This window comes from Pleuronectes platessa, chromosome 6 (assembly GCF_947347685.1).
Source record: "Pleuronectes platessa chromosome 6, fPlePla1.1, whole genome shotgun sequence".
NCBI classification, from domain to species: Eukaryota; Metazoa; Chordata; class Actinopteri; order Pleuronectiformes; family Pleuronectidae; genus Pleuronectes; species Pleuronectes platessa.
Genome location: NC_070631.1, coordinates 4,229,991 through 4,256,598, shown reverse-complemented (window position 1 = coordinate 4,256,598; position 26,608 = coordinate 4,229,991). Strand labels below are relative to the sequence as shown.

Here is a 26,608-nt window from a genome sequence, read left to right as displayed (position 1 = left end):
TTTTTTGGATGAAGTTTGTCATTTTATTACTTAGTCTGTACAACACAGTACATAACAGACACAAAACAAAAACATTAATAGGGAAAATAAGAAAAGGGCACAATTCAACTTATGATTTTACTGCACTTGATTGATCTTTTCTACCACATGTCTGGAGTCTGGTTTGTCTTATATCAGCACTAAGTGAATAATGGTGAAACATTGTTACCTCTCAAAAAAACAACAACATAAGAGTGACTTCACAAATATTTATACAATCTCCAAGCTGTGGTTCTCAGTGAAATGTCAGTGAATAGATGAATGATAACTGTGACGAATGAGAAGATCAGTGTGTTTCAGGATCCGGTGGACCACCGTGATTTGTCAGATAAAACACGTCGGCAAATCCTAAATGTTAAAATTGCAAATTCAACCATTCAACTGGACCCAACATACAGAGTACGTATATATACAACTGAGGCAACAAAGAAATCACAACAAAAATCGAATTCTTCTTCCTGCAACGAACTTCAAATGCACCGAAAAAAGGCAGATTTCCATACATCAAAATGGTAACATCTTCAAGCATGTCTGTGTGAAAGGCAACACAATAAATAAAAATCAATGGCACAGAAGGTTTTTGGACAATCTAAACTGAGAATCACGATGTCTTGTAAAATATTCACAGGAATCTAAATACTAAAAAAAGAAAAGAAGAAGCAAGCGGAAAAAAAAAAGAACAACAGAGCCGACGTCCCTGAGGACGGGGACACAGGTCGACTGAAGACAACTGATATTAACAGAACACAACAATCTAATTACAGTAATGGGAATAAGAGAATGACAGTTATAATTCAATATAGTATTTGTATTTACAAGCATTTATACAACTGCGGACATTAAATGGGGGCTCAAGCTTATTACTATATCAGGACATGGAGCAGAACAATCAGATCATATAATGCACTAAATATAAACCTTGTAAACATCACATCTCACCTTTTCTCTTCGATATCAGTCAGATTAAGTTGATTTGCCAGGTTCATTATGTGTTTGTCCTTATTTTAAGGCATAGGTATGAAGCTTAGGAGTGAGCCTCTTATAAGATTCTTTTTTTTTTTTTTTTAAATAAGCCAGAATTACTTTGAAGGTTTCACTCTGACGAGTAAAAAAAAAAAAAAATCCTCGTCACAGCAAACACCCCCCCCCCACCAAAACGTCCCCGCGTGTCTCTGGATCAGCTCAGTCAGCTGCACAGTTATAAGATCTCCTCCACGCCGTGAGCAAAGATCATAACCAGGCCGGGCTCCAGGATCATATCCTCCCCCATATGCTGATTCTCGCACGCCATCACCACCACGGCCTGCTTGCCAGGGATCCGCTTGGCGACGTAGTTCTCATAGTAGCGTCTGTTCATCTGCCGCACCTCCAGGGTGGCCAGCCCCTGCGGCCAGTTGCGCTCGTGGGCGTTCTCGATCAGGTCGTTCACGACCGAGAGGGGACAGCCGCTGTCGATGAGGGAGCGTTTGATGACCGCCTGGAGCACAGCATCGGGGGTGGAGATCATGCCCCCCCAGCGCGTCACCCGGGCCGGCTGCATGGAGTTCACCCACCTGTTGGAAAATAAATAAATCAGTAGAGAATCAAGGACTGAGCTGCAGCAGCGGAACAACATCTACCTGAGAGAACCAACTCTGAGAGAGAAAAGACAGTTAAACTTACTCTAAGATTTCATTGTACTCGATGCTTTCTTCGAGGTTTTGCAGGTTGGGGTTCGCACTGCGGATTGCTCTCATGTAGGCTTTCAGCAGCTGAATGTCTCGTTTCTGGAGATGAAGAGGAACCAGCTTCAGTCACTGATCTCACATGATTTTATAAAGCTAAACTGGGAGTTTATCACAGATTGATGTGACGGCCAGCTTGAGAGGATACACAAATCAAGGGGCAGTATATTTTCAGTTCCATTGGATTTAGAACAAAGGATGGTTCTCAACCCTTTCAGTTTAGACTCGATCCAATATAATTCCATAATAAATATCATTCTCCTCCTCTGTAATATTACATATTAAAGTAATTGTGTCACATCTCTCACATAACCAGTAATAACAATATTGTGTTTAACTACGGTGCTGTAAAAAAGACTCTTAAGACACTTAAGAGTCTTTTTACTGTTCAAGTATAAATTCATTACATAAAAGACTTCTATATATTGTTAATCGGTTCTACTCCTAGAAATATTGTGTGTACAACAATGAAGTACACAAGCACAACAAAAACAAATCAAACAGATTTAAACACAAACATGAATCTAATCCCGTATCAAGCTTATCACACTTTCAGACATTTGTAAACAACATTTTTACGGACAAGAGCCATGTAGTATTTAAAGTTTCAACTTGGAGACCAATGTTCTTACTTGCTCGCCCAGCTGGTGTTTATGTTCTGCCACCGTTTTCTCCAGGTCCGAGATCTTGGTCTGTTGCGATTGAACAACACTCCGCAAATGTTTGATGCAGTTGTGGTTGGGCTGTTCATCTTTGGGCATCTCGAGCCTGAAGGAGTTTGGGGAGGAGGAAAAGAGGGGAAATTAACACCATAAAGGGAAGGTGTGACAAATTAGAGAGAAGCTATATTCATGTGATCGCCCAAATCCCAGAGTCCACTTCCTGTCCCAGTGGAAGCCACTCACCCACATCCCTCCACACAGTTGACGGGCCGTTTGGGGTTGTGCTCACAGTCTTTGAGGTGCGACTGCAGCTGGTCCAGCCGCAGCGTGGCCGTGCAGCCAAAGGTTGCGTTGTCGCAGCTCATTAGGAGCTTGGACAGCATGTTGCGCATGATGCGGGGCACGGGCCGGAGGTGAGCGAGCGTCACCACCGTGCGGTCAACGGGGCAAATCTGCTGCTGGGCGAACCACTGCGTTATGCAGGCATTGCAGAAGGCATGCTCACAATGTGGAGCCTGGAGGAAAACATGAGAACACAACGAATTAAGAAAACCAGAAGACAGAATTGAAGGTGCGTGATCTTTCAGACGTGCACTTGCCTGCACTGGTTCTTCCAGCACTCCGCTACATATAGGGCACAGCAGGTCTTCATCCACCTCCCCTTGAAACCTCGTAATGTCGTACCCCATGGTACATCACTGGGACCCACAACCTCCTGAGGAACACACAGCCAAGCAAATTGGAATTGTGTTAACAGTGAAAGACTTGGACAATTGATATGTTAACACTCACACAACACACACACACTCGGAGCCTACCTCACTCACAAAAGACCCTGAACGCTTCCATTCAGCTCCCGACGCACGGCTGATGCATCACATCCGGCAGAAATGATCTGTCCGACGGAAGAGACAGACGCTCCCTGCAAGAAGCAAATGATTGTGATGGTTATGATCATATTCAAACAACTCCTGACTGACTGGGGGGGGGGGGGGTGTAATCCAGCCCCAGGATCATAAATACAACATGGATGCAGCTGCAGTCACACGTTTGATTGGTCGACAGTGACTTTCAAGCTTTCTCGTTGCAGTCAGACATGAAGCGAGAAAAGGGGGGAAACGATCCAAGAGGCCACAACATGTCATTATGTGATCAGTGGAATCTGAAGAGACACGTTCAGAGCTTCGTCCTTGATTCACCAACACTGTGGGTTGTTGGTTCTCCTAAGATGCTGCAGCAGCCTCGTCTGGTCCCAGCTGACTGGTGTCTGACCTAAATTCACAGGGAAGCAGCACATACTGGGTCTGAAGGCGATTTCCAGAGCCCCTCCATCGTTCCCAGCATGTCCTGCACCCAAGCTAACCCTCCACTGGGACGCTCCAGCTCCCATCACTCCCACCACGAGCACCCAACTGGAGCTCCGGGGTTTAATCGCTATTTTAAAAAGGGCCACATTGAGATGAACCAGCAGGTGCCCGAGTGACGGTGCCACGGTGGCTTCTCTCGTCATTAAATACAAAATAAGCTAACGGTGGCTAACTAGCTAGCCCCCCGTTAGCGTCTGCGGTGGGTGCCGTTGGCTTCCTCTGGATGTTAGCCGCCGAGCTAACCAGGCGTAGCTCAGTGCGGGACAGCTACGCGGGGAAGTGTCCGCTTGCGTGAGGATACCGCATCCTGCGCGTGGTGTACTTACGTGAACATGAAGCAAAATGGATCCCGGCCGCCGCGTTTGTGTGTTTTTTTTTTACTGTGGACGTTGCTACTGTAAGCTAGCAGCTCGTTAGCCACGTCCTGTGCTACATCCTACGCGTCTGCGTCGCCCCGGACGGCAGCAGAGGGCTGACGTCATGACGTACGGTGGCGCTGTTGATTGGTCGGCGGGTGTTGTCAGTCAGTCTGAAAGCAGGAAGTAACCGACCGACCTTTAATTAAATGCTGCATTCAGGGACCTGTGTTAAAGGTCCAGTGCAAATTAGTAAAAAACAAAGAGAAAACAGAAAAAACACAAACTAATGTACAGAAAACAAAACGTCACAACTCATAGAAATACATAAACACGCTGCAAGTAGCGAAAACGACACCAAAAATATTTCCGGGGATCCAAATAAGTGATGAACCTGAACTTCAATGCTTCGTGAAGTTCCATCACCACTGAGGAGTTTCAGACTTCTATAACTTCACAAAACAGTGAACTACAACCAAGTTCATCACTTTATTCGGTCCCCTGGAAACATTTCCCTTGTTCTTCATCGCAATATGCAGCACATTTCTTTATTTGCATGCGTCGTCAAACTGATAAAGTGGTTTCCTTAATTTGCAGTGTGTTGAGCTCTTTCAGCCACCGTATTAAAGGGATCTATTGGCAGATATTTAATATATAATAATCCTAGTTTTGTTTTCACTACTGTGTTTCATCTAAATTGTACGAATTGTTTTTCTTTACCCAAGAATGTTTCCTTTTATATTTACGTCAGGAGCGGGTCCTCTCTATGGAGGCCATCATGTTTTTTACAGTGGCCCAGACTGGACAAACCTAGTTTCTATGACAAATGAAGGTTTCCACAGGTTCTCCTCATGTTTGGAAGGTGAAGTTTATTCAGCTGCAACATGCAACTTCATCACTAGTTGTGACTAAATTCTACACACTGAACCTTTAAGGTGTTTGTATTGATTTTCATATAAAATAATGGGTGTTAGACTATAATTATGGTATACTGACGGTAAAGCTCTGTACTTTACATCCAAACTGTGTAGATAAATAATCTTCGAATTGTGAAACTAAACTTATTTTGGTTGTGACCCTTTCACTCGAATTAAGACTCAGTCTTTTCGGGTAAATATGTTTGAAAAAAAACGTATTAACTGTATAAAGCTTCATTTAGCTATTTTACTAAACTAATGACCTTAATATAGAAATGTGAATAAAACCTGCTGTACAGGACCTGAAGGACGAATCAATTGGCACAAATAACTCCAGACTTTGGAAATATTTAGCAATAGCACTTTATTGAACACAAACAACCCTAAGCCACAATACTGAATGACAAGACCAATTGGCTGCAGCAAACATTTTATAAAATAGATTCAGGTTTAATGTCACTAAATTGTTGTTTTTTTTGTTTTCTTTTAACGTCAGAAAGACAGATGCAGGTTTTTCCAAAACAGTGAATGATCTTTTACATATTTAACATTTTTTTGTAACAAATTATCATTCACATGTTCACACAAAGGAATAACAAGGCAAAGTGCTTTCAGGATTGCATTGTCGAAAAAAAAAGAAAGTCCTAAAACACAATAGTAGAATGAATGGCTTGAGGTTTGGGTGAGACAGTGGCAAAGGGCGGTCCAGTCCTGGACAAAGCATAGTTGTGGGGGGGACTGAGGATGGTTTGTGTATGTGTAGGGAGTGTCTGGGGGGGGGGGGGGGGGGGGGGGGGGGTTAAACCTCAAACCTTTCACCTTGTCCTGTGCCCCTTGTCGTCGAACTGAATGTAGAATGTCGGGGCAGTTTGGAAACAGAAGACTATGAAGCAGAATTTGGTTCGACAGATGGATTCGAAGGCAAACGGCTCGAGGGGCTCAGACTCACCCTCGTACAGAATTACAAATCCACCTCGCCATCTTTTTCCCATGACAACACGTGGTACCGTTCCAACCGCAGGAGCGATGGATGGCTGACCGCAGAATGAAGCTGTAAACGTTGAAACTGTGTATACTACAGGGCTCGACAGGGAGTATACAAACAAGAGGAGACCAAAGAAACACACAATGTCAAAGAAAAGAAAAGAAAAGCCAATGGATTGGTAATTCATTTTCTAAAAGATGATTCCTCGCCACTGAATGTTAAAGGGGATAGACTATCATCATAATCTGCATCTTAACATTGTCTGGCTTCACATTCCAGTGGTATTTTGTCGTATAAATGCTTCTCATAAATATTTTTTTCAACGTCAAATAGACAAATACACATACAGCACAACCAAGCACACTTTTTTTTTTGTATGTATAACTACCATTGCTTATGATAAATCTGTATTCCCGTACTGTGATACACTTTTTTTTTTATACCCTTTTTCATAGTTTTTTTTTAGAAGTCAGAACAGGTGGAGAGACAAACAAATACTCAAGGCTGCAAAACAAGGAGGTAGGAGAAATGCTACTGAAAAACAGCAAGTGATGCTAACATGATCGTTCACTTAAATAATCATGAGACACACCAGGCGTCGGCTCGACTTCTTGAACCATGCTACTGCCGACAGCTGCTAACCCAGTCGACGCCTCGGGAGCTGGGAGTGTGACAACCGGAATTTCAGATTTTTCCACTTTTGTAAAAATATCGTTAAATCTTGGGTTTGAACAACTTGATTTAAGAAGCTCCAGGAATAATCTCAAAGAGTTGAGCGTGCAGGTTTCCTGACGGTGCCCGAGGCCGACTGGAGTAGCAGCTGTTTACTAACTAAAGAAATCTTAGAGGCCCACTCAGCCTTGAAAAAAGAAACATTTATCGTGTCTTTACCCTATATTTCCAGACTGGTTTGTGTTTTTGAATGGGCTAATTTCATCAGAGTAACTTCATTGGTCCTGTCGTCATCACAGGTCTAGAGACCACGCTGCTGGTGATGGCATTGACTCCTTTAGACACAGTAGAGTAGTATATTTGCAGATTTGTAAATGAGGTAATCAGCGTTAGGCTAAGTAGGGAACCCTGTCATTGACACTCATGCCCACTTCATTCATCAGCAAAGCAACAAAAAGAAATCGTTCCTCAATCGGCGGGACAGGACTGTGGAAAAGTAAATCAACTTTGGAATGTTGGGTGGACGAGCCAACTTTGTCTCCTTGTTTTTTATTTTATCTTTTTTTTTTTAATTCCATTTCTTTTTTGTGTGAAGGTGCACTGTGAAAAACCATTTGATTGTAACTCATCACATGCCCTGATTCAGAGTCCCTCTACTCATAATAAGGGCTCCTTTGTATTTCCCCAGATAAGCCACTCAAAGTAAAACAGGCAACCCATTATCTCTAACCTCTAGGTTTTAAATTTGCGATGAATTAAGGCTGCCTCAGCCGCAGGGCGCTGCCTGCTTCAAGTCCAGTCGTGAGAGGATTGTTAATAGCTTGTGAGTCGCGATGAGGGGGCAACATCTACAGTGAAGCAGACTAAACACAAAAAACATGAAAGGGGACAACCACGACTAAAATGTCACAGACCATGCAGTACACGTCCTTTCTACAGTAGGCTATTTCTAATAGCACATTCAAGGGGGGGGGGGGGGGGGGCTCCTAATGGGAAAAATTCAGCGATATGGCTGCTTGCGAGTAGCCGAGCTCGAAGTGAGACGACTTCCATCGTGAGCTCGTGGAAGGAGCGAGTCGATAAGGTGCTCCATCAGAAGACTGTGTGTGTCACTCAGTTCGACAGGTTCACCGGAACGTTTTCTGAACATTTGTTTTCCTTAGTGTAAGTACATTCCCCCTCCCCCCCCCCAAAAAACACACATCTTTTGCTGGTGAAAACAAACGGCACTTTCAAAGGGGAATGTTTCTCTAAAAACCACAATCACAGGACCTCCAAGTAACAAATTCTGAAAACACAGGCTATTGTTCAGTAGATATAAATCTCATGAGTATCTTAACTGTACAAGCTTTAGGCTACACGCTGAAAAGGGAGGGACACGTAAGAACCCTTAATGCTTAACAATGAAAACAAATATAAGGCATTTCATATTTCCTTTTATCCGCACACGTCACTGACAGCAGGTCTAAATATTTTTGAGAAAACATTTCATTCGAGGAGGAAGAGGATGCATATACACATCTACACATGCAAATGAACTTGTCTATCGGCTAGAAACCAGAAATCCAAACTACAATACCGTTAAAGTCCATCTATCAGAGGAAAGGAAAGAAAACCTGCACCTACTCAAATCTACCGGGAAACTTGTGCACCTTCCTTTCTCTGAGCAGTCAGCTTTTAAAGTCTGATATTGATCACAGTTTTAAGAACGGAATATCACTCACTCCACGAGCAAACGCCACGTCTCCGGACACAAACAAGAGGACCACTTGAAATCCTTCATTTGCTACAGACAAGTGACTTTTGGTGTTAACAAAAAGGGCATATTAAATAAGATTTATTTTCAACCGAGGAAGCAATGATAAACACAGGGTTATTGCACTTTTATCTATTTGTCTATTTCAAACGAGGTCAGCTTGAGAGAAGATGATTCATGCCTGTATGTCGCAGTAAGACAACAAATGTTACGTCACTTCTATAGTATGATCACACGGTTATTAACACTGCACACAGCTACTACTGCAAACCTACTTGTAGTCGTTCTACCCTAAAATAATACAAAAACAATCTCCACAATCAATTTGCAACACAGTCACAACAGTTTGCCTAAACTTGATCTTGAAATGCAGGTACCGCATCGTTTTCGCAACTTGGTTCATAATCATCGATGAAAAACCAGAGAGTCGAGAAAAACAATCTGAAGCAGCTCTGGAAAAAAAATGGTCTTTCTACAGTTAATGTGTTACTGACAATCAATCCTCAGGTTTTCTGCACTCGACAGGAGGCTGATGTTTTCTCTCCCGACGTCTTTCGCCTAAATTTGGTCTATAGGCTCCTGCTCTCCTCGGTGTTGGGGGAAGCCAACTAAGTCCAGAGAAGCCTTCTTTGGATTTGTGCTTTCGTACAATTGATCTCCCTCCGCTCACTTGTGGGGTGTGCCCGTAATTGCATCAGTAGTGTGCAATCTATTCCGCCTAGCACTCAGTGACCGGAGATGCGTCATTAAATCCACACAGAAGGAGTTACTTGGCTTTTTTTTCTGTTTGTTTGAATAACTAGGATCACATAGGGTTGAGATATTCGTGCTCAGAGGGTGAACGGGTCTATGTACTGTCGTCACGTAGGTTCAGTGTAATTTCTCCCCCCCCACACATTATAAGGCTTCTGGGAAATACAAATGGAAGACCGTACCTTTCGGTAGTAACAAATAAAAGGCACCATGCCACCACTGTGCTCAATATCACACAGGTCCTACTGGTGGTGGGGAAATTAATAACCAAGGGTTCAGGCAGGGAGAAGTGGTCAAACTAGCATTAGTCATACAGTAAGATCTTATTGTTGTGATTTACAGAGGTAAGGTTTTTATAGCTAGCTTCATTTCCTACATTAAGATTAGACAGTACCCTTCATCCTATACGACTCGCACCAGATAACAGACCCATCTGTTGGTTGTAATGAAGAGACACGTGTTCAAATTGTTACTATGCTTTTCTGTTCTTCAACAAAAAGGGGGAAATTGTGCATGTTTAGGTTCGACATGCAGATATTGAAATGTTACTCACACACACAAACAAACACACACTACAAGAGAGAAATGTACACGACTGGCATCAGGAAAAACGCAAGAAGAAATCACAGAGGATCAATGTCAGCGGCGTCACAAAAAGATCAGTGATGAGGTAAAACTGCAGGTCCAATAAGAAGTACAAGGTGCAGTGGGCTGCCCGTTTGTAAGGTAGGAAACATTGGACATCTGCCGACACTAATCTAACACTCACGCGTAGATACATCTCCGATTTAGGCTGGTTTAAGCAGAATTACACCACCCACGACAAGATGGATAACAAAAGTTTAACTCTTTGTTAGCATAGCTGTACAAGACTTTTTTTTTTTTTTTTCCTTAAGAATTTCCTTTATTCCATCTAGATAGTTTTTTGTTGAGGTACACCACCTTCATCCCCAGTGTCATTCGGCCCTGGATAACAAGAGAAGCCAAACTTGATTGTTTACAAGTGAATTCTGAATTCCTTCTTTCACAGTGGCAAATATGGCGAAATCCTAACCTCTCAGAACAATCTCTGCACCGTGGCAACCTGGAGCTATGTGCTACCTCACTTGATTTGTGTGCTTCTCGACACCCGCGGACGTCTTTAAGACCAAAATTAGCTCAAAAATATGTTTTTTTAGCGAATCAAACCAAGAAGCATAAATCTACAGGTGATGCAACTTATTCGGTTCTGCCAGGTATCGTTTCCATTTTCAGCTTTTAAGGCGAAAGGCTCAACAGTGGATCAGAGTTGAATTGAAATTTGCTATTTACTTCAAGTAAGAACCGAGACATCCATTGAGGCAAATCAATTCTACACTGTCTATACCATGCGTTTTCTTTTTTTTTGGGGACATCTAAAAATGTTTTTTATTTTCTCCTGGTAACACACACATTATAAACCATCTCGTTAAACACACACACACACACACACACACACAACCTAGGGATCGCTTTGCCAATAGCAATCTAACAATATTCTCCCAAAAATGTCCAATTATAAAATAGACTTCTACCCAACACCAAATTTGAACAGAACTCTTGTATTAAATTACTAATATCCCATGCAAATATTTATAGATTTCCTTTGACTAGAATAATTGGCGACAAAAGACATGCAGCTCCAAACTCAAAATTGTAATAATCCTGCCTACTTCTGAAAAAGTTACGGACCAAGTAAATATGATTTATGTCTAAAGGCAAATAAAGGTTTCTATGGCACTAAATGGGTGTAGCTTAGGTGCATTTTTGTCAAATATAGGCTATTTACGAGTATGTGTGATCATATCTACTGCAGACCCTTTTCGTTCCGCTTGTTTTTACTGTGCTCTAAGGCAAGTCTCAATGGAATGGATGAACATGAACGTTTAATTCTTCTGGACTCTGTTTACCTTGTAGGCTACACTCCACACAAATGTAGAGAGAGAAGAGTGATATCACACAACAGCAGGCCTATACTCTCAACAATAATGCCAACAAAAAGAAAATCACTATCCAGACCCTCGATGCAGGAAGACTACTACACTTACTGAATATCATGTAGAGAAGTAGGTTATGACATGCTACCTGTATAAATCGCTTCTACGCACGACAAATGAAGAGCAACAGTTTAAAGTCGGGAGAAAGCAAGTTGTCCTGCTCTAAACTGACCCTACATTCATTTCAGTCAGAAAAAATTCATGGCTCAGATTTGATGGTCAGACTGTAAACTGCTTCAACATATGCATAAATCCATTGCTGCGTCACCGAGAGGTTTCCCTCTCTCCATGTTTTGGCAATCAGGCCTCACTTGTGACCAAAGATTAGAACATCGAACCCGCATTCAATTCTTCCATTGGCATTTATGCTATGATTTACTGAATTGGCCTGAATGGATGGCAGTGCAATATTTGTGCTGCACACATTTTACACACACGCTCTATTGCTACAATTGGACCTTTCATTGCTTTCCGACTCCAGATATATTGTATATGCTCCGTTTGTTTAATCGTTAACTTTATCAAAATTGTGATCTAGCTCCATGCACAATCACTCAGTTATCACTGGTATACACACGCGCACACACACACAAAAAAAAATAGCATGTAGAAGAATACTGTGATACAATAAAAGGATTCAGTTACAACTTGTATAGTTGCGAGGGACAATGGCTCCATGTACTGGTCAGATAAGGACATCACAAGAGAAAAGGATCCCTGCCTGAACTGACCGATCTGACAGCACCTGCAGATGGCAGAGAGTGTGGTGAGTATTTCGAGGAGCCTGCCTGAGGTGTGTGTTGGATCACTGGACTGACTTAAAGTGACTGAGGCCAGAGTCTGTATTATTAACAGTAGGCTGGGTAATGTAACCTTGTCACTTTTGTCGGGCGGTTTGCCCAGAAAAAGAAAAACACACAAAAACGTCAGTGGGCAGTGGACACTGTCCCGAAGTGCTTGGAGACACTCGCTTGTTTTTTTAAATAATGCATTGTTAGAGTACAATTTTTGTTGCAGCCTTTGCTTGTCTTTTGCAACGCTTCCTTCCTGTATTCAGCAGCAACACACATGCATGTAAACATAGGTACATACATTACATATGCTCCTCTGCACACTTAGAACCTGAATGTACTAAAGTGCGTGCTTGACTATCTAATTAAGTGCTGTGGGATTAGGGTTAAAAAGGAATTAAATTAATAGAAGTTCCCATTAAAAATGTAGACATTATCATCCTGCTGAGATCTGATTGGATTAGTAAAGTTCTGCCTGCGGCTTCAGCACAGATCCTGAGATTACAAAAGAAAATGATGCACCTATCCCTAATTATAACAACAATATAAGTGTTCTCCAGTAAATTAGAAAATGATCAAGACACCAAAGGCCGAGAGTCGCCGATTAGTTCTGATTCATTTCAGTCAGTTATGGAGGTTTTTTGAATTGAAATGACGAATACAAATCTACTTAACCAACCGAGAAATCACTGCTCTGAAATGGACTTGTTAATTTTTGTTAGTCAAATAAGATACGACAACGTGAACAACTTTTCGCAGGGTGAAAAATCAACAACATAGCCTAGTCTAGGTCCTCATCTCTCATCCAGTCAACTAATGTGTGCAATTGTGCCACTTCATTACCAGTGGATATGAAGTTATCACGCCAATGAAAACAATCTTACTCAGTGTAATTTAACCACCAGCGGATGGTTTGAAACAAAAGAAGAAGAAAACGAAAGAGGACAAAATAGCATAGATATAACATCTTAAAGTCACAAACAGCTCTAGTGGTCCGATACAATCATCTTTAGTATGCTTAGTACCAGAAATGGGATGAGGAAACGACATAATTAACACCAAAAAAGCACATATTTGGATTTCTGCTATTCCTGAAATCTAAACAACAGGTATTGGCCTAAGCGAAGATCCCCCTCCTTTTCCTCTTAGCCCTATTTGCTTCTAGAAGGGACACCAGCCCCCTGGTCGTTGATATTGCCGTTACATATATAATAGATATGCTGGGCAATGTTTTGTTTTTCCACTAGATAATATGATTTGACCGTGTTCCATGTTGTCGCTATCAAATGGGTGGAAAGATGATCAGATTCAGGGCTCGTCATACTCTGTCATTATGCAATCCAACTGAAATGATGTGTTACGGAAGGCATGGGTCAAAAAGGCATTTCATGGGATGCCACAAAGGCAGCCCAGTGCATTCGTGTTGACACTGACAGTAAAATGCCCCGGCACACTAACAGAGCCATTCGTTAAGTCTTTAGTAATTTTTCATGAGAAATAAAAAAGGAAAGAATAATTAAATAAAAAATTGAAAAATAAATCAAGAAAAATTCAAACACATTCCAGGGAAACAAAAGCCCTTGTGACAGTGATTGTCTATTCAATAATGTTTAACCGAAGAAAAAAAGGCCAAAAGAAAATATTGCTTGAAAACTGCCCAATAGAAAAAGCAGAAGACACTCTTTTTTTATCTTTCAGTTATAATAATTGATCAGAGTTGACCAGCGAGAAGCTGAGACATAAGCTGTTAGATGTTCGAGACGAGTTCACCAGCTCTGACAAATACTCCTCATGGAGAGGGCTGGTAAAACGATGGTGCCGACGGCCGGTTCAACTTCAGAAACACAACAAAAAGTCATTAGTGCCAAAAAGAACCGATTGCTCTATTTCAATAATTAGGCCAATGGAATTCTGAAATCTGTCCCCACCCCCCCCCCCCCCCCAAAAAAAATAACACACCCTCCAAAACACTTTTAAAGAGATGGGAAATAAATTGAAATGGCTTGTTCATTTATGTGCTCAGATATATGACGCTTTGATGAGGTGTTGTTGGCAGATATTACTAGTAAAGCCTTCATCTAGAAATAAACAAGGCCTCAGTCAGTCACTATCCTACAGTAGTTCTCTAGTCCTACAAAAAGAGAACCTTAGGCCTACGGACCCTGGGTGAAGATGAAGCAGCTGCTAAACGAGTTGACGAGGTATATCAAGATCTATTGTCTTTCTCTATACAGTACAGTTCATCTCAAATAAATAATTTATAGCCATAGTAGTGTTGATCAACTTTGGTCATAACTTATATGCTTAGAAACATTCTAGCTTAACAAACACTTATTTAGCATCTTTAAAACATGAAGTCAGCATTCAGAGCAGACTGATGTCCCAATGCCGACCCGAGCACGGCGCTCCTTTGGAAGGAGACATGCTTCTGTATTCAGCAGCGGTACCAAATCATCTTAAAATGCCAAAAAACGATTCTAGGCTGTACGTTTTAAAGTACACTATGGAATTAACATCTTTGTGACCCTTTTTCCAAATTTCGGATTGTACTGTGGTACACAAGCATTGCACTCTTAAGCAAAATTTAGATTTTCCCTTGTGTGGTTCCTTCATAAAAATCTAAGCTAACGGACAATTAAAAACAACAAAAAAAATCAACGAAAGAAAGAAAACAAAAATATCACCAAAACACAAAGAAACTCTTTGATCAATCTTTTGGGAAGGCTGTATGTTCCTCTACAAGGTCACCACATCGGATTAAATATGATATGACTTTTATACTGAGTGATATGATGAAAAAAGACAGTTGAGGATACAGAGACTTCCATGCTCTTAGATGTTGGTTATAGAATTGTGTCTACATGGTTTTAAAGGGTTAAATGATTTCGAGGTGTCCAGATTGCTCGTGTTTGTTTTGGATGCCGCACTTTATCTTGAGTGACCTTGTAGAGCAAGTGGCCTCTACGAGTTAAGCACTACTAGGAGATGGAGGAATGGGATCTAATTGCATATTAGGTTTGACTGCACCTCAAGAGAAGACCAAACACTCACGCACACACAGACGCACAAACACATACATACAGAGAACAGACGTATGGGTGGGTGCTCTCCTGGTCCTCTGGGCCATGTTAAAGGGAGTCACCCCCTGGTGGTGATGATGGTGATAGCAGCTGACTGAGGGGGGTGCGCACGACCTCACTCAGACAGACACCCATCCAGGCCAACCGGTGCACCGTGATGGTCTTTGACGTAGCCGTTGTGGAGGCCGTTGCTGGGCAGCGGGGCGCAGGCGGCGGTGATGCCGCAGTGCTTCAGCAAGTTGAGACCCGGGGATGGGGAGACGGTGGGAGAGGAGCAGGAGCAGGAGGAGGGGTCCCGCTGGGGGAAAGGCTTCATGGTAGAGAGGATCAGAGCCAGGCAGTCAGCGACGTCCTTGTTGGGAGCACAGGCCAAAGCTGGGGTGTGGCCTGGTTGAAAGAACCTCACATTAATACACACATACTGCCTGAAAACCAGAGAATCAATCTGCTTTTCAATCAGCCCAACTTCACCGTTTGGGTTAAATCAGGCAGCACCAAAACCTCTGAAAACCTAATGCTTGCTCTCTGCATAACATTAAATGACACAGATGAAAGTTTATAACTCGCTGGTGGAGATAATGGATCGTTCAGCAACTAAAGAGCCGAACATTTCCCTCTTGAGTAATAGAGAAAGAAAAACAGAGCTGGTAGTAACTCTCACAAAAACATTGAAGCAGCAAAAAATGATTCCAGAAACTGGAAATGAGACAATACAGTTATTTACATAGATTTTACTCAAGTAAAAGCTAAAAATTACTTCTAAAAAATATACTAAGATAAAGGTAGAAAATAAGTCACTTATAAAGTACTCTGAGAGAAGGGGGGTATAAAATGTTATGCGGTGATTATGATATGGTCATAAAACGATTATATTTAACATCTTTAAACCACCAAGCTTATACACATCAATATATAAACTGTTCCCAGGTGAAAACTGCACCGAAAGCAACCATAAATTCCAGCAGGGCACTTTGCAGCCTCTACATACACCTGATAATTATATATATAAATATAAACTCGGTTGGCAGTTTATTAAGTGCACCTCGCGAATAACTGATGCAGTATAATGCAACAGTTCTGCAATAAATCCTCCTTTCGCGCAGGTTGTAATGTTGAGTTTTTAATCAAAATTACCCTAGAGACGTGTAAATTCATCTGAGTCATCATTGTGGAGGCTGCAGTCTGTGGAGCGGTGTTGCATTATACGGAAATTGTTCTGCTATTTTAGTTGATGTAAATGGGGTGGACTAAATAATGGAAACACCTGGACACTATGGTGTTGGCCCACAGACTTTGTGCAGCATTAGTTTAGTGTCCGACTTTGTGTTTACGATTTTAAATGTGACTCATCAGATTGAAATGTCGGTAAATTGCCTTGTTAGGAAAAAAAACAAAAAAAACAACATGAAAACCCACATCGGTCGGACAGTCTTTCAGAGTGACTCACCTTCCTCATCCACAGCCAGCACAGTGGCTCCTCTACTCAGCAGTGCCTGCACCACCGTAGCCAGGCCATTACGTGCTGCGAGATGGAGGGGCCTGGAAGAGAGAGAGGGAGAAGTGTGAGAGACAGCCGGCAGACCCAGTATCCAGCAAATAATAAACAGTAACATCAGAACATGTAAATAACACTGTTCACTTAAAATGTATCATCCAGCCTTAAAGTGGTGGTAATGCAAACTTAAATAAAAGATGGATCAATTATCATACAGGATATTAAATTAGTACTTTCTTGTAATAATGACTAAATCGAAGAAAGAACACTGGGACAAATGTTTCCTGTAATTCAATAGTTTAGGCCGAGAAGCACTTTGGCAAAAGATACAGTACAGCCAAGTTTGAAAACTTGTCACCTCATTTGTATTAAGCTTATAAATATTACATGGTTCTCACATTTGCAGAGCACTGTTGGTGGCATTTATGAGTGTGGGACTGTGGATTTCTCCCAGAATCAGCAGGGCACACATCTCATGAGCCTGAGGGACAAAACAGAAAGACAACACATGAAGACAGATCTAGTCATGCTCGGTGGATTTTATATCTATTTAACATAGAAGCATTGCTCATTTAGGGGAAGCTTTACTTGGCTAAGTGCTCCGATTCCTTTTAGCCGTCGTGGTGGTAAAGCTCAGAGCACCAGAGTGGAGCTTGAGGATCTAGTTATTAATTCTGATGCGTACCTTGCTGCAGGCCAAGTGCAGGGCAGTGTTCCTGTTGTCATCCAGCAGTGTCAGGTCAGCCTTGGCCCGGTGAAGAAGGATGGCTGGAAAACACCACGACACAAAGACATTTATATCATGCCACTACAATTGTCCTGATGAGACAGTTGCTTTGAGAGGACCACAACAGACCGAGTCCAGTGTGGGACATACAACGATGTATTGTTTTAAACAACAACAATAAGAAGTGTGAAACTTACCGACAGTGCCACTGTGTCCCTTGTCGGCAGCTACCATCAGAGCAGAGCGTCCCCTTTTGTCCACTGCGTTGATCTCTGTCCCGTGGCGCAGCACGAGCTGAAGTCCTGCGACATCCTCAGCAAATGCAGCAGCATGCAGTGGGGTCCTACAGGCAAACACAGAGACAGTCCAATGTATGATCAGTGCTATGGTGTCTGCAGTTTCAGTAAAAAGCTCAGGGACTTGTTTGAGATAGAAGAAACATGTGCAGTAACAATATTAAATGTATAATGCAGCATCTCTTCTGCAGACTGACCTTCCTTTGGCATCTCTGGTGTTAATCATCTGGACCCCAGCAGACTCCAGCAGCCTCTCTGCTGCACCGCTATGGCCGTTCATCCTACAAGCAAGAAGCAGGTGTTAATGAAATGCTGGTTTCATCTCAACCTACTTCAGGGATTGTATTTTAATTTTTTTGTTGATGAAAAGAACATAGTTTTGACACACTGCGAAGGGCACCTATGAAAAGTTAACACTCACAGAGCACAGTGCAGGGGGGTGAAAGGGTTTCCCTCTTCATGGATAAATGTTTTAAATTCAAGTAAAACCTCCAAACAGTCTTCATGCCCTGAGAATAAACACATGCAGCATTACAGGAGAAAGACGGACGGAAGATGTTACGGTGAGTAATTGCAAATAGAGACATTTCAAAGTCGATCAAACTGAGCTTACCGTTGTAAGAAGCCCAGTGTAATGGGGTGTATTGTTTGTTGTCCAGCAGTTTATCCTGGGGGTCTGTGGCCACGGCGGCCTGCACCAGACTGGCCATGATCTCCGTGTGGCCTCTGGACGCAGCGTAGTGAAGCGGTGTCCGGCCCTGGGTGTCCATACACAGGGCAGTAGCTTTGTGCTCCAGCAGGGCGGTCACACAGTCGTCATGGCCCAACACCGCCTGCACACAGACCAGAGGGGATGAGACAAACTCTTACATGGACATAATTACTATGTCATCATGTCTTTTATTTTAAAATGTTTCTAATTATAATTCTCGATGACAGCAATATTTATTAGATCTGGGTTTCTCGACAGAGGCAGAGTCTATCACAAGATTAAAGACATTGCTCAATGAAATCCTTAATTTGTGTCACCCATGACAAAGATTAGTTCATAATTAGGTTTGATCTGATCCCTCAGATACAAACAGATGGTGCTGTTAGGAATTTGAAAGATCTTCAACCATCAATTATTTTATGTTCAGTCTGTTTGTTAACAGGGTGACGTGGCAACTCTGCAAAATGCAGCTTTTTCTTTTTACTACTACTTCTAACTACTATATTTGGAAGTGAAATTACAGAGCTTTAGATTGTCTATTATTGTTGTTGACACTTCACTCAACAATTACACCTATGTTAGTACAGTACGTAGCCACAGAGGCTTGGAGACTTACCCCTCTGTGCAAAGATGTGCTGCCCCTCTTGTCCTTGGAATCTGGCAAGGCCCCCTTCTCCAACAGGAAGTGGACACAGTCGGTGTGACCTCCCTGAACAGCAAGCATCAGAGCGGTCCTAAAAGTGACGGGAATAACAATTAAGAAGTGTATTTTCACTGTTGGCCCATTGGGCAAATTAGCTTTGGGCAAAAACACAGCAGCCCCCAGAGAAAAAAACAACTCACTGTCCAAATTTGTCTGCAACGTTGGTGAGATCCCCATCCTCCCCATAATCAATCATCATACGCAGGCAGTCTGAGTGGCCATTGGCAGCTGGTATGAAACAAAATACAAGATAAATCTCAAATATCAGCTTTAAACATGAAACAGACTAACTTCATGAAGATAACAATCAGAAACAGTTGCAGTAGCTTGAAATATTCCAGCAGAAAGTGTTGTACCTGCAACATGAATCGGAGTCCACATGAGACGGTTGTCATTGAGGAGACAGGACGCTCCCTGAGCCAACAGCACCTCCACACAGCGGGCGTAGCCTTTCTGAGCGGCCAAGTAGAGCACAGACCGACCTGCAGCATCCTGCATGTCCACATAAGCTGCGGTCTCAGTCAGCACACGCAGCGCCTGCCAGTGGCCCTTGTCAGCCTGAGGGGGGGAACAGAAAGTCAGTCACCACTTTAACAATGTAGTCGAGGTGAAGAGGACGATCTCAGTCGGTGTGAAAAACTCACAGCAAGATGCAGAGGACTGACTGGAATGCTGCTCTCTATGTCTCCTAGTGCATTAAAGGACATCTCCAGGAGCTAGAAAGGAAAAAACAGACACTGGATTTTATTAAACCGTGAAACACCACATTAAAAGTCCAAAAGCCAATGTGTATTAAGAATAAGTGAGATTAGAGATTGTAAAATTAAGAAATTAAGGCATTTGAACATTTTTATTATCAAATGGATGTTTAATGACCATAACTCTTAATATACGAGTAATTGATTGCAGCGCTTGAGACATATTATTGAAGGCAAAAACGTATTTACTGTCTGTGCTAAGTTATGTTGTGAGGTGATCACAGACTGAGCAGAAGTACACACCAGCTCCAGGTTCTGTTTGTTGCCGTGGTAAGCTGCATAGTGAACAGCACTGTAACCCTTTGTGTTGACCATCGATGGATCAGCACCGTTGTCCAAAAGATGCTCCAAGCAGCTAAAACAGAAAAAGATATGAAAAGTAGAGGGTGGTTAATATTATACAAATTATACAACATCACATTGTTAATGGGCAGATGCAGGAGAGAGAAGAAGAGAATACATTTACTCACAAGTATGACTCCTTTGCCTCGTCCTCATCGTTCTGATGGTTCGCGGTAAAATGACGATCAACTCTGGAAAGAGCGAGAAATTCACTGAGTCAATAAACGTCATTGAGGTCAGAACATTTACAAATCTGTGAATTTGTTGAACTCAGTTTGTATTATTCATGAGAGAACACACATCACTCAGACACACAAGGTCAAGAAACACATTTTCTGGTTCACTAACGTAATAAAAAAAAAAACTGCATTCACTTTTGGTGGCTTGTGCTCCTACAGAAGGAGAGAGACCAGTTTTCCAACCTGCTGAAGGCTTGGGACGCGGCAGAGTAGTGCAGGGGAGTACAACCTGTCTGGTCAGGCTCGTTGACCTCAGCGCCAGCGCTCACCAGGGTCACAGTGCACTGGTACCTCCCATTAGCAGCCGCATAGTGCAATGGTGTCCTACAGGCGGAATGCAAGGAGAAAGAACAGTCACTCTGAATACTTGTTTGTATTCAACATGCAGAGAACCTTGCTTTACTGATGAGCGAGAACTCACCTTCCCATTATGTCCCTCTTGTTTAAGTCGGTACCGCTACTTAAGAGCAAGTTCAGACATTCCACATTTCTGTGAAGAGAGACGACCAGGACAGGAAATTAAGTTGGAGCAACCGACGACCTGTATCAGCATAATATCTTCAGTCCCTTTAATATTCAAGGGCCCAAGCAGATTGTGTGTCTCACCCTCCAGAGGCAGCAGCGTGTAGACAGGTCCTCCCAAAGTTGTCAGGGGTGTTTATGTCAAACCCAGCGGATAGTACATGCTCCTTACTCATAGATGAAACTATACTATACAGCTGACCTGTAGGGAAATGAGGAATCAGCTGGCGGTTAGAGCTACGTCAAAGTATAAAAGATGAAATGTTCCAAACGTAAACATTCATGGAACAAACCTGAGGAGAGTAACTTGCGACAACAGTCTGAAAACCCGTACAGCACAGCTAAGTGCAAGGGGAACATTCCATGGATCCCACGTCTAAGAAAACCAAAATAGACACAGAACAAAACGTAAGAAGCAATTTAGAAAATCTAATATATGCATTAATGCTTCTTTGTATTAAAGTACTCATCAGTGCTACCACTCAAAGCTTTTCTGATACCTGGCCGTGTCTGCTCCATTGGTCATTAGAGTGCTGATCAGCAGTTCATGGCCATACTTAGCAGCAACGTGGAGAGGAGTATTGCCATACTTATCCACACAATCAATTTCCCCACCTGATGGAAAGCAGAAAAGAGGGACTCAATGAAACCCGCATGAGGAGGAGAGAAAAGCCAGCAGCTACATGTTCCTTCAGATCAGTCAGAAAGCAGCGTCATCGTTACCATTTTGGATGAGGATCTGAGAGCGTGTGAAGCGTCCGTGAATGGCTGCCATGTGCAGGGGGCTCTTCCCTTCTTTGCTCTGTGAAAATACCCATATAATTTAATATTTAACATAGAACAGAGATAAGAATACAATTTAACTGCTGTGGGACACTTCAGAAAACTGCTGCACTAGCAAATGAGGCTGATTTGATAGTTCTCCATCGCATTTTACAGTTCAGAGTCTAGTGTGGCAAAGACTTTCATGCACGTCACAGGCTTTTACATTTTCTGTGGAGCGCAAGCAAGAGCTTGTTCCTCTCTTACTGGCAGGTCTATCTACAAAATGACAATTAATAAACCCCTAAAATATTTAATATATTACAAAATAGCAAACTACACTGTTCTGAGTTATTTGATAGACAACATCTATGAAATCTGAACAAAGAGTGACCAAATTGATATAAATACTTTCTTCTATCATGACATTTTCATTGTAACACACTATTTTCACACATCTCATGACAACACTGTCACATCTGACAGTCAAATGCGTGTATGAAAAAATCTCCTCCCTTGCACATCCATGCAACATTTTCTCCATATCAACCCACATGTATTTATTTAATTACATAAGACTGCCTCATACCTGCTGGTTGACATCTGCCCCATTGTTGACCAGCAACTCCAGACACAGGGCCCCGTTGGTGGAGACGGCAGCCAGGTGCAGGGGGGTGTAGCCGCACTTGTTGGGCTGGTTAACATTAGCCCCATGGTTCACCAGCTCAGTAGCCACAGCCTCCTGCCCCATGTAGCAAGCCACATGGAGCGCAGTGTTTCCGAAGCCATTGGGCTCATCAATCTGACGGTGGCCAAGAAATATAGCACAAGATCAGACTATGACCGGAAACCCAGACTTCAGCTACCCAAGATAGACGACTAATGTTTAAAGAAAAAACAACCAAGCAAACAAACTGAATGTTTACCACTCACCTCTGTCCCCATCCTCAGCAGATACTTTACAATTTCGAGGTGACCACTTGCAGCAGCAGCATGGAGAGGTGTGTAGCCCTGCTTATCCTTGCAGCACTTGTCGGCACTGCGGGACACCAGCAACTTCACCACCTCCACATGCCCTAAGGGAAACAAAAAATGGAGAACACATCAGTATTATAGACTGCTCTTAGTTTGAGTAACACTGTCCACGGATAATAGAGCTTCTACTGTGATTTTACATGGAAATGGAGAGCTGTGCAGCACAGTAGAGAAAAGAAAAGTCACTCACCCAAGTAAGCAGCACAATGGATGGGCTGTCTCTCCTTCTTATCAATAGCACTCAGGTTGGCCCCTTTGTTCAGCAACAGCTTCACCATCTGTAAGACAAGTAAATTGGAAAGTTGATGGACCCATTTCAAACTTGTCATTACTTAAGACTTCAAAAAGGTTCACACACACACACACACACACACAACTGAAATCTCACCTCTTGGAACCCACTCTGAGCAGCATGGTGCAAAGCAGTTCTGCCCGTGCGATCTGCCATGTTCAGGTTGCTCAGCTGGGTCAGCAGGGCCTCTGCGCAGCGCGTGGCACGGTTGGCAGTCGCCACATGCAGTGGCGTCTGCCAGAACTTGTCTCGTGCATTTGCCTCTGCTCCGCGCCTCAGCAGCAGACCCACTGCCCTCTGGGGGGAGGACAAAATTACATGAGCTTAAAGTATATGTCATCTCTGAGGTTTGCCGCATTTCCTTTACAGGTTTTTGGTGCATAAATTCTAATGAGTTCTATAATCACTGTGGGTGAATATATAATAGAAGTAGAGGATGATGTCACCTCGCTGCAAGATAATTAGATTCTCTGAAATGAGAAAAGGATGCAAGTTGATCACTTACTTCATTCCTGGAAGCAGCTGCCCTGTGCAATGGGGTCAACCATATGTGATCTTTAGCATTAACACTGGCACCTGGCAAACAAACAAACAAACAAAAATAAACCATTTGTAAAAGGCATCACATGCATATCACAGCTGAAAGGTCCTTGCACATCAAATGTGTATTTTAGTCTGAAACCGTGGTATGTTAAAAAAAAAAAAAAAACAGGTTTGATTTACTGAGTTTATCGCATCTGTCAGGTGTCTATAGAGTTGCCTGTGCAGATTTGACCTCCTGAAATGGACTTGGAAGATCCAACCAAAACTCATTCCACGCTGCTGGACTCCATTTTACCTCCTGGTGCGAAGCTTAAGATATAATAGTGCAATAACATACATCAGAGTCAGTGTGCAAGGTTTCAGTGCGTGGTCATGTCTTTTGGCGTGAACACACACGAAAAAATCCAGACTTGTTGTGCAAAGACCTTCATGCTGCTTCCCAGGGATTTAACAGTGAGGATATCAATCAGGGAATAGACTTCTCCTGATGCAGGATGACAAATTGATAACACACAGTCAGAAATCAGCAATGCATGCAGCTCACTCACCTGACTCAATGAGGAGGTCCATTATATGGACGTCACCCACACAGGCAGCAGCATGAAGTGGCGTACGGCGCTCGTGGTCCTGGAGGAAAGAAGAAAAAAAATACACAATGACGTTTACCATGTTGGGATATAGGGGGGGGGGGATGCACGTCCTGCACAGTATGAACTGCATGCACTTCACACGTACCAGTGCATTGACATCCTCCTTTTTGTGCAATAGTAGTTGAAGTTCTTCAGCATTACGGTTGAAGATGGCCTGGACCAGAGGAGGCTGCAATGCAATACACACACAAGCCAAGTTAACGTTGCATAAAATGACGCTGATCGGTGAGCATCCATCACACTTAACCTCTGAGCGGGTTCAATCCCCGTTAAATCAACCGGACTCTTCCGGGAAATTGCAGTTGCATTATCAGGCTATTAAATGTTGCATTCAATACGTTTGTTGTGTGTAATTCGTGTTAATTCCAGCAAATACTCGCAGCCCTCACCGAGGCCTACAGGCCCCTTATCCCATTACGTGAGCTAGCCGCACGGCTTTAGCTAGCAGCCGCTCCGGAGCTGGCCCGGACCCAGAGCACGGCCTACACTGGAGCGGGCTACAGCGGCCGTGTTCCCGTGTGGAAGCAACTGCTCGCACGGGTATTAACACACAACGATGCTAATGTCCGCTGCAGCAACCACGAAGCACCGAGGAGCGTAACGCGAAAACAAGAAGCCGCTCGACGAATGCGACGTAGAAGGTTGCGCACAGGAGCCGCTCCGTCCCAGCAAATAGACTGCGCCACGGCACAAACAGGTTTTTACCTGGTCTGCAATGTTGAGGACTCCCATCTCCCAAACTCAGCCCGGACGGAGCTCCTTCATGAGGATTGAACTACGAGGTAAACTGCGGCAAGCTACTGGCTCCACCGTTCAGACGACAGCCATCGCTGGAGGCCAACACAAGTGCGGGCTCGGTCTGTCACTGTTGTTGTCTCCGTATCCAGCGTCTGAGCTCACGATCCCGGCTACGACTGTGATGACGGTCCGCCTACAGGCGTGGCGGCACCACAGCGACACCGAGCGGCTGGGAACGGAACAGCAGCAAGAACACCACAGAGAGAGAGAGAAAGAAAGAGAGAGAGAGAGAGAGAGAGAGAGAGAGAGGGGTAGAAAGAAAGGTGGATGGATAGATAGAGATATATATAGATATATACATAAAGAGACAGATAGATAAAGAGACAGATAGAGAGACAGATAGATAAAGAGACAGATAAAAAGACAGATAGATAAAGAGATAGATAAAGAGACAGATATAGATAGATAGATAGATAGATAGATAGATAAAGAGATAGAGAGAGAGATAGAAAGATATATGAATAAAGAGACAGGGAGAGTGAGCGATAGATAGATAGATAGATAGATAGATAGATAGATAGATAGATAGATAGATAGATAGATAGATAGATGGATACATATACATTGAAAGTGTTTGGATTATTATTTGACTTTTCATTAGTAATCAGACCATGTAGAGAATCTTCTTTGAGTTATGTGTTGTATGTGTTGACAGTTTATGTTGTTGTGTTGGTAGTGTTGCTTGTTGTTGTTTTGTCTGATCAGCAGGTCAGTCAGGGAGAGTGAGAACAGGTTTGCTTGATCCGCTCAGGAGAGAGGAGTAGCTGGGAAGTCTCAAGGGGACAGAGAAAGTGTTGGAATACATTCTAGTCGGGTTGTTTCATGTATCCTCTGTATGTTTGCAGATAGATTGGTCTAACTTGGTCTTGTGTCCATAGAGTTGGTTGTGGTTTCTGTATTTGTCTTTCTGTGTAGCTCAGCCTATACTCACCAGGGCAGGTGGTAGGTTCCAGACAGGTGAGGCTGTAAAGGTAAATACCAGTGAGTAGTGAAGGGGGGAGAGTGGAGTTACCAGCTTGCTCTGGATTGCCCCCCCCCCAGTATGATTTAGTTTTGGTGGATTTCCCAGGGTTCATTTCTGTCTGTTGTACCTTTTTGTTAATAAAATGCACATTACTGTATTTGCAAGTGTTGGGGCTTTTTGCAACACATGCATTGATTTCTTAATTTGCAGTGCATTGAGCTCTCTCGAAATCGTATGTACCTAATAGATAAATATATTAATAACCAGTTAATATTTTTCTACAAATACAATCACACCTGTTTGTTGAGCGTATACACATCTCGAGATAATACAATAATAAATCAGAGCTTTAAAGGGTCAGTGTGTAGAATTTAGTGACATCTAGTGGTGAAGTTGCATGTTGCAGCTGAATACGCCTCGCCTCACCCTCCCCTTCCAAACATTAAAGTTTAGTTTGTCCAGTTGGGGCTACTGTAAAAAAAAACATGGCAGCCTCCATTGAGATAAATATAAAGTAGTTAAATATAAAAGGACCACTCTAGGGTGAAGAAAACATCAATTCGTACAATTTAGACAAAACATAACAAGGATTACATATTCAATTTCCGCCTATAGATCCTTTTACCTAAATCTAAACTAAAGATACATTGAAA

At 42.7% G+C, this 26,608-nt stretch overlaps 2 protein-coding genes across 3 annotated transcripts; both read right to left on the bottom strand.

The window, feature by feature from the left end:
• rnf41 (ring finger protein 41) lies at positions 1-4,269 on the bottom strand. The gene is made up of 7 exons (XM_053424560.1): positions 4,119-4,269; positions 3,244-3,347; positions 3,025-3,140; positions 2,669-2,940; positions 2,396-2,531; positions 1,702-1,805; positions 1-1,592 (listed from the first exon to the last, which is right to left on the bottom strand). The coding sequence occupies exons 3-7, from the start codon at positions 3,112-3,114 to the stop codon at positions 1,238-1,240; spliced, it is 957 nt and encodes a 318-aa protein (XP_053280535.1). The 5' UTR covers positions 3,115-3,140; positions 3,244-3,347; positions 4,119-4,269; the 3' UTR covers positions 1-1,237.
• Positions 4,270-5,410: 1,141 nt separating this feature from the next.
• Positions 5,411-25,111, bottom strand: ankrd52a (ankyrin repeat domain 52a). Of its 2 annotated transcripts, none has more exons than XM_053425955.1 (28): positions 24,899-25,111; positions 24,279-24,362; positions 24,092-24,170; positions 23,506-23,576; positions 23,097-23,297; positions 22,899-22,986; positions 22,607-22,749; positions 22,263-22,475; positions 21,635-21,713; positions 21,412-21,526; positions 21,205-21,287; positions 20,996-21,113; positions 20,811-20,879; positions 20,525-20,713; positions 20,279-20,341; positions 20,052-20,163; positions 19,695-19,766; positions 19,407-19,608; positions 19,191-19,278; positions 18,964-19,081; positions 18,249-18,468; positions 18,057-18,144; positions 17,833-17,916; positions 17,537-17,682; positions 17,298-17,380; positions 17,011-17,093; positions 16,565-16,656; positions 5,411-15,504 (listed from the first exon to the last, which is right to left on the bottom strand). In XM_053425955.1, exons 1-28 carry the CDS (start codon positions 24,923-24,925, stop codon positions 15,233-15,235), a joined length of 3,282 nt encoding a protein of 1,093 aa, XP_053281930.1. In that variant the 5' UTR covers positions 24,926-25,111; the 3' UTR covers positions 5,411-15,232. The 2 variants fall into 2 exon arrangements, with proteins under 2 accessions (XP_053281930.1, XP_053281932.1); XM_053425957.1 differs by having other exon boundaries at positions 20,573-20,713.
• Positions 25,112-26,608: the final 1,497 nt, after the last annotated feature.